This window comes from Dreissena polymorpha, chromosome 6, assembly GCF_020536995.1.
Source record: "Dreissena polymorpha isolate Duluth1 chromosome 6, UMN_Dpol_1.0, whole genome shotgun sequence".
NCBI lineage: Eukaryota > Metazoa > Mollusca > Bivalvia > Myida > Dreissenidae > Dreissena > Dreissena polymorpha.
Window position 1 is genome coordinate 32,762,565 of NC_068360.1, and position 8,661 is coordinate 32,771,225.

At 34.2% G+C, this 8,661-nt stretch overlaps 1 protein-coding gene across 1 annotated transcript; it reads right to left on the bottom strand.

The window, feature by feature from the left end:
- Nucleotides 1–5,245: 5,245 nt before the first annotated feature.
- Nucleotides 5,246–7,575, bottom strand: LOC127835567 (heat shock 70 kDa protein 12B-like). Its single transcript, XM_052362002.1, has 3 exons — nt 7,313–7,575; nt 7,015–7,132; nt 5,246–5,733 (listed from the first exon to the last, which is right to left on the bottom strand). The coding sequence occupies exons 1-3, from the start codon at nt 7,460–7,462 to the stop codon at nt 5,246–5,248; spliced, it is 756 nt and encodes a 251-aa protein (XP_052217962.1). The 5' UTR covers nt 7,463–7,575.
- Nucleotides 7,576–8,661: the final 1,086 nt, after the last annotated feature.

Sequence of the window (8,661 nt, forward strand, 5' to 3'; positions counted from 1 at the left end):
CAGAATATTAAGATAAATTTTTATTAACACCTACTAGTCTCTTTCTTAAATAAAGTGAACAATTGCCTATACAATACAGGGTAAAAACTAATATATGACCATTAACAACAAGACATTAACCGACTTTAACATGCCACAAAATACTCCTTAAAGTCTGACTATTATTGATTTTGCTTGTTGAATGTAATATTACAATTATTTGAGTTGATGAGCAGACAACATTTATTTGGCAATATACGGATTATTCAAGGGTCAATTTCGAGATATGATACAGGTGATCTGACTGGGTATCGTACTTAGACACAATGCACCAAGTTTGATTTTGATACGATTAAAATGTGTTGCTTTAAATTGCGGACAATGTGGGTTTCGTCGATATTAAATAATTCAATGACCACAGCCTAACAGAGCTTCATGCGATCTTGCCGATGCAAAATGTCCACTAACATCAACAAATTTAATGATAACGTTTTGAATTTACCTTCAACGTCCAAAAATGCTAACGTCTATTCAATGTTTTCTTTAAATGTAAATGTCATATAAAATATAATAATAGAGGTGTAAACTTCAAATTTACTCAGTGAAAATTAAGTATTTTGCGATTATGTATTTATTGTTTGAAATATGAACGCTGTCCTTCAAGTCAAACTGTTTGTTAACACTAAGCTTAATATCATAAACATCTGTTTTTAACTTTCAAAAATGGATTAGTCACCTTTAGTTCTGATTATAATGTATCTTACTAATTATTTTATATAGACATACATAGTAAATTTAATATTTTATAAACACAAATTATCATAATTTGTACCTAAGTACTAATTAGTCAGTTTTTACAGATTTTGTTTGTGTTTTCGAGATTGTTGAATCACATGCTCATTACTCTTGGTGGGTTCTTAAACATAAAACGGAAACAAAGAAAACATCAAATTAATAAAAAAAATATGGCTCGTATGAATATTCAGGAGCGCATGCATGCTACCTTCGCAATATGCTAAAGCGTGCGATCGTCACGGATGAATAGTTTTTATCGTAAGCTTGCACAACATGTATTATCTAATCACATGTACAATTTTATCTCAAAATCATTACTCATAAATGATATAAGAGTTTATAAGTTTGAAAAGCGTTTTGTCTGAAAAGTCTCCAAGTAGGCAGAATGTCAGAAAAGTCTTACACGTGCGATATAAGTTAATAAAACGAGTAAATAGGCTTGTGTGCTTAATTATACACATTTATTCCGATGTAAGTTCATATAAAAAACTGGCTGATGGCCCACGAGTCATGATGGCCGGAATAGGTGCTAGCATTGTGCTTGTTGTAGTTATTGCGGACTAGCAATTGCGATCCGAATCATGTACAGGTATGTTTTTCTTCACGTAAAAGAAAAAAATGTATCTAAAATGTATATTGATATAGCTATTTCGTAATAACCACTCATACAACACAATTAAAATCCAGGGTATATTTGAAGCAAAATTTGAGCTTTTATTAAACAACAGATTTTATCATGTAAGAAGTCAGACTTATCGTCGGTCAACAGTGAAGAAGACATTGAACAAGAGAAGTTGAATACAATTGTTAATGTGTTATCACGACGCTGTTTCATGCTTAAATTTTGTTCTGACCCTATGTAGGACACTTCAGTCGACAGTCAAGATTTTCTGCAATATTTTTTTTCTTAAACCCAGCACGATATACGACACTCAAATCTTGATTATCGCATGTCGAGTTCAAATGTCGAGTGTCATATCGTGCGTCGCTTTAATGTCGTGCGTCCACCTCGAAGGTCGACACGCGACAATGAACTTGGCACTATCCAGATTCCGTATGATCCGGGTTCCGTACGTATGTCATATCGTTTGAATCAAAGATTGTTCGTGACAAACTAACGTTCTTTTCATTATGAAAAGGCCCACGTGGACTATGAACTTGGCCCTATCCGGATTCCGTACATACGTATCCTATCGTGGCGTTCCGATGATACTCACATAGATGCGTAAATAGTAATCAAAATAAGAGAGCCAATTTTCGAACAAAAGATACATTGACTTTTTATGTAGCAAAGTAAGCACTTTATTAAAAAATATATTTAAATTCTCGTCATTCGCTTCTTTTGTTTGACTATATTATGGTAAACAAATTTGGAAGTTTGTAAATAATTGAACTTGTTTTACGTACAGTTGATGCATACATTGAATTTATTTGTCACATAGCGAAAACATAGATTATTATGGATAACATGTTTGTTTTGGATCAAGTTCCACATCGTGTCTACTTTAATGGATATCAACATAGACAGCAAATGTTATCGTCAAACTAGACAAGGATAATGCGCAAAGTTATTACAAACTGCTTGTTTCACTTATAAGTCATGTATTTGGGTTAGCACATGCAGCCCATTAATTGATGTATAAGTTAATATTAATAACAGGCTAACGCAAATATACGTAAGTTGCATACGTCATATTACCTCGTTATCTTTGGACACGTGAATTTAAAAACGTTCCCATCTGAAATTGCGAACGTAACCGTTGAATGTTTAAATGTATTTAAATATATTAACTTCAGTAGGGAAGTAAGAACGCGTTAAAAAACCGAGCAGATAGGTCACACTTATTTGATGTCGCTCTTTTGATTGAAACAGTTCTGCCATCGGTTTCACATTTTAACGATATCACTTACAAATATTTGTTTTGGCAAACATTATTATCTTCCTTGTTCATTATGTATTCACAACCTGTTATTGTTGATTCATTGGTGCCCTAAAATGTAAGCTGTCGGTACTTCGACAAGGTTTATCTGTAGGCGAAAGTTTACATCTAAGTCCATTCGGTCCTGATCGTTCTACTATATGCGTAAACAATTAAATTTAGATACACGTTCCACCTAATAAATATGTGTGTCATTGAAATCATGTCCAGTCGATGTTGTCCGCTTACTTGACGTTATGACATCGCAAGGGAGATCAAGTTCATATAACCTTAAAAAAAAATCAACTCGTCGTCTTTCAAAGTATCTGGTTTTGACGCAGTTTTAAATGATCCTAACATCAGCATATGAATATAGAGATCTTTTTATAAGATTTGATTTGAGTTTACCAAATAATACGGGTTTATATTTACTTGCTTAGAAAAATGAAATGGTTACATCATCCTTTTGATTTACTTCAGATAGTTTGTACTCGAAAAGGCTGAAAACTAAATGTTCTTTAAGTGGGTTATCATTAAAATGTTAAAGGTATTGGCTTTACATAGATTTAAAACATTAAATAGCTTATTTAGATCTCTTTCATTTCCAACTGAACGGATAGAAAATAATGTGATGCTTATTACATCTGATCAAATGAACTGCATGCATATGGTTTTAACAATTTATTTTTAAAAGATCTATCCATTATTTAAAATGTTAAACACGTGGACATAATTCTTATCTCCGTATGGACAGCGAATAATTCACATATGAGTGAATTGATTGAGCTCAGTATATTTGCAAGTTCACGATAAGTTTAGTGTTAATTATTTTACAACAAATATTCAGAGATACAAATGTTACAACATAGACTCTGAAGGTTGCACTTTATACGATAAACAATATCCGCTGATCATGTAATTGTGTTAATCGCCTTAAGCTGTTCTGTATCGTTTGCAACGTTATAAGTTTATCATTTGTGTTAACAATTGCATGTAGTGTTTATTTTCATTTTGATTTTTTCAAAATATTATTTCTTAAATAATTACGGTTCAACTGATCTCTTTGTGGACCAGTTTAAGGAATACGCAGTTTGTAAATCAACCAATTTCAATAACTTTATCTTTGGGTTTTAACGCGATATAAAATGCATTGATAGACTTTTATTGCATAGCTTTTTTTGTAAACAAGTTTTGTGAGAAGGAATGTTCGTGAGAAGGAATTTGTCGATGTCGAAATTTAGAAGGATTAACTCGCTTCTTATATGTCTTACATTGATTGCCCACTTAAAATGAACATACATCTTTATCTGTCAACGAGTTTCTTTTAAGTAATACCACGCTATTAAAATATCTTCCAGGTCAGGTTTACATTTCACTTCTGAAACTACTCGAAACTCTATGTCGTAAATTTTTCGATCATATATCTAAACGAAAACTCCCAGATCAAATATTTTAGTCAATTGCCTTTAAAGAATTCATATTCGCTTTATTCTTTTTTCTTTGTCTCGATCGCCTCTACTCTTTGAGTCTGGATTAAACAAGCAAGGATAACACTGGTGGTACTCGCTATCGCGAGTAATTTTGTACGATGGTATATAATTTAAGTTGATACTGAGTATGAACTGACAGTTAAGTCCGTGGTGTGATAGACATTGTGCTCATAGTATTCCAGTAACTGAATTATGTCCTGCTTGAATAAGAGGTAGGGAGAGAATTGACGGGTACATTATTAGACATCCAAATCACGCATATGGTTAATTGCATATCAACTGATTGACATATTTGTCAAGCAACAAAGCCAGTCCACCAATTTGAGGAAAAATGAATATAATCTTAATAAAATAAATATTTTAAAGACAATAACTCGTTTGGTTTTTCTATCAAACTTTGAAGTCTTTACATAAATAATAACCAGTATCGTCATGAATTGTAAGAAGTAAGAGTACTGTCAAAAGTGGTTCATTCCGCGTATCTATAGCGAAAGTTTTATTTGTTCAAGTCAAGTGTTAAAGTCTCCACTTTGCCAGTCTTTACATTCTCACAGAATACATGCAACTCTGTGTCTCCGAACATGAACGTTGTCTTAATTGTCTGTTCCTTCAGTGGAATGTCTGTGTTGTTGACTATTTCAATTAGACCAAGTTGTTCACATCCAGGATCTGTTGTGAATGCCGGATCCCTGTCTTTTGTCCTGTTTATTCTAATTTTAGAATGTTCAGCTTTAGGGATGGACAAATGTGTTACTACTTTGGAATCAACTTGCACCTCTTCATTCGATCTTACAAAAATCTTGAAAACGTCTTTGACTCCCCATTTTCCGTCTTCGTATACTTTCTTTTCGGCAGGATTTTTTTCTCGTCATATTTTCAATGTACATCTATCCCATACGAGTAATCCATAACCCTGGATGAAATGATGTCAGGCTTTTGTCCAAACATCACGGCTCCCTTCAGCACGGCAAGACCCGCCTCTCCAGAAACTATCATCTTCATCCCAGGAAGTACTTCCTTTATCCTATGCTGTACGTATGGACTCTCCGCAAACCCTCCAACTTAGACGATAAGACCAACATCTTTCATTCGTTCTTCTTCAAGAACACGGCTTATGTGGTTCACTGTCTTGGACACCGGCTCTGTGAACCAACTTTGCATGATTGACGAGTCGACACTAAGTTTATCTCTTCCTTTTATGAAAACTCGTTTACCGTATTTCAAAGATTCCAGTCGGTCGGATAAAGATTTATGACACTGCTCCTCAGCAGTTTCCTTGAGTACCACTGGTATGCGAAATGTAAGGTCGGTCTGAGAATCAAACTCGAATTTCCTCTTCTTTACCTCAAAGTCACGAATGATATCAAAGTAATCGTACATGTCTTTACTTTGCAAGGCATTTATGGCCAATGTCCCATATACTTCTTCCATAAACGCTATGAAGTTTGCATCGACATATATTCCGCCCCAAGGACCGCCGCTAGGGGCATGAATATTCGTCAGTGAGCAATCACTTTGTTTTTCGTGGACAGATATGTCAGCAGTTCTACCTATCAAATACAAATAAGGCAGATAAAATACAAGAGTAGTAGCAGTAGTTGAAAAAAGTATTACTATTAGTGGAAGTTGCCGTAGTAGTAGTAGTAGTAGTAGTAGTAGTAGTAGTAGTAGTAGTAGTAGTAGTAGTAGTAGTAGTAGTAGTAGAAGTAGTAGTAGTAGTAGTAGTAGAAGAATAAGAAGTATTAGTTGTGGTAGTAGTGGTAGTAGTAGTAGTAGTAGTAGCAGTAGTAGTAGTAGTAGTAGTAGTAGAATAAGTAGTAGTAGTAGTAGTAGTAGTAGTAGTAGTAGTAGTAGTAGTAGTAGTAGTAGTAGTAGTAGTAGTAGTAGTAGTAGTAGTAGTAGTAGTAGTAGTAGTAGTAGTAGTAGTAGTAGTAGTAGTAGTAGTAGTAATAGTAGAAGTAGTAGTAGTAGTAGTAGTAGTAGTAGTAGTAGTAGTAGTAGTAGTAGTAGTAGTAGTAGTAGTAGTAGTAGTAGTAATAGTAGAAGTAGTAGTAGTAGTAGTAGTAGTAGCAGTAGTAGTAGTGATAGTAGTGGTAGTAGTGGTGGTAGTAGTAGTAGTAGTAGTAGCAGTATTTGTAGTAGAAGTAGTAGTAGTAGTAGAAGTAGTAGAAGTAGTAGTAGTTGTAGTAGTAGTAGTAGTAGTAGTAGTAGTAGTAGAAGTAGTAGTAGTAGTAGTAGTAGTAGTAGTAGTAGTAGTAGTAGTAGTAGTAGTAGTAGAAGAAATAGTAGTAGAAGTAGTAGTAGTAGTAGTAGTAGTAGTAGTAGTAGTAGTAGTAGTAGTAGTAGTAGTAGTAGTAGTAGTAGTAGTAGTAGTAGTAGTAGTAGTAGGGGTAGTAGTAGTAGTAGTAGTAGTAACAGGAGTAGGAGTAGTAGTAGTAGTAGTAGTAGTAGTAGTAGTAGTAGTAGTAGTAGTAGTAGTAGTAGTAGTAGTAGTAGTAGTAGTAGTAGTAGTAGTAGTATAGGTAGTAGAAGTAGTAGTTGTTGTAGTAATAGTAATTGTTGTTGTTGTAAAATTGGTGGTAGTTGTAAAAGAAATAGTATTAGGAGTATTATCGGTAGAAAAAGTTGTAGTAGTTGGGCTACTAACAGAAGCAGTAGTAGTAGTAGTAGTAGTAGTAGTAGTAGTAGTAGTAGTAGTAGTAGTAGTAGTAGTAGTAGTAGTAGTAGTAGTAGTTGTTGTTGTTGTTGTTGTAGTAGAGGTTGTAGCAGGTGTTGTATTAACAGTAGCAGTAGTAGTCGTAGTTGCAGAAGCAGTAGCAGATAAGCATTACCTCCTAAGTCGACGACCATGAACTTTTGTCCCAATAACGTGTGACCGAGGTCCTCACAACAGACCGTGGCTGCCTCGGGTTCCAGGGCCAATTTTAGACGGGCGCCATCGATTCCAGCCTAGGTAGAGAAAAGCAATATTAAAACTTAATATGAATTTTTACCTAGTTTTTTCAGGATAGAACATATAATCTAGGTATTAGACATATGAACATGGCATTTGTACAGGATATACTTTGAAGATATTTACATAGAGAAATATATGATCAATTGTTAATTCATTTATAAAATGTTCTGTACCTCAATCGCTGCTTCTCTCATGAACTGTTTGGCAGCTATTTCCCAGATAGCTGGTACGGTTATTATGTATCTGATGTCAGTTTCTCTTGTCCCAATCGTTCTCATACTCAAAGCGTCCAACAGGTGTTTCTGTTGATACTTGAGCGACATTGTAAATATCGGTTTGGCTGGGAATCTTTTACCTTCCAAATCTTCAACTGTTGCTGAACGCGAAATGCGCTGAAACAGAATATGTTTACAATTCAAAAGATACTCGGAGTGGTAAATCATATATAATAAGTCCCGTAATTTCACACCCGACATCGACTGAGATAACTTGTTATAGTCATTTATTTTCATAACGAGAGTGTAACAAAATGTTTTAACAACTTTAAAGCGTTCACAAATAATACACAATAACCCGTGATTTAGAGAAAAGTTGTTTTGATGAGGATTGCATACTATTCTCACATAAAACATTGAACATTTTTACGTATAAATATATTTTGTTTTTTACGATGCTGCGAAGCAGCTCGTCTAAGTTATCATACCATGAAAAAATTCTTCACAGTGGCGACTTATGTAAAAGACCGAGCCAGTCCGATTGAGATAGCTCGATTTTTCTAATCGGCATCCCTCGCTGATTATCATTGATAAAGGTATAGGAAGCTAAGCATATTATGGGAAAAAGATTTAATAATAGTTTGAAAACGTTAATTTTAAATCAGTTATATTCAATCCATTATATGTTTATAGATTAAGGAAACACCTATGCATTTTCTGTAGTGTATTTGACATTTGTCGTGATTTAGTATATACATTATGAATTAAAACGTGTATAATTAACTTTCAACGCGATCATGAGTGTAAAGAAAACGAATTATTTCGAACCTGTCATTTGTAGACGTTGTAGCGACTAAGGTATATAAACAGCATAATAGCCGTATGACATCTGTGAAACTCGTTCTTATGCGTGCTTTCTCATTTTGCATATTTAATAAACTTTTCAAACAGAAACTACAGAGTCACATCAGTGCACATACTATGTTTGATAATTCATTCGTTTGTTGGATATTGTTTGCTGTTTTAAACACATATTAGGTCATAGCGCGGAGATTTAGTTAACCTTACCATGTGTTCATGGGCGAACTCACGTATTCAAGTGCTCTTACGACTATGTGCTCATACCTACTTTCGGGAACCATCATGAAATTATTGCCGTACTTAACGAACAAACATGCCTAAGCTTATTGAATTAGAGAAAAAAAAACAATAATCAAAAGAGAAAAATTATATGTTCATGCACATGGGCATGTGAAATCACGTCCGTACACATAGCATCATTAATTTAGGAAAGGAAACAAGGAAAT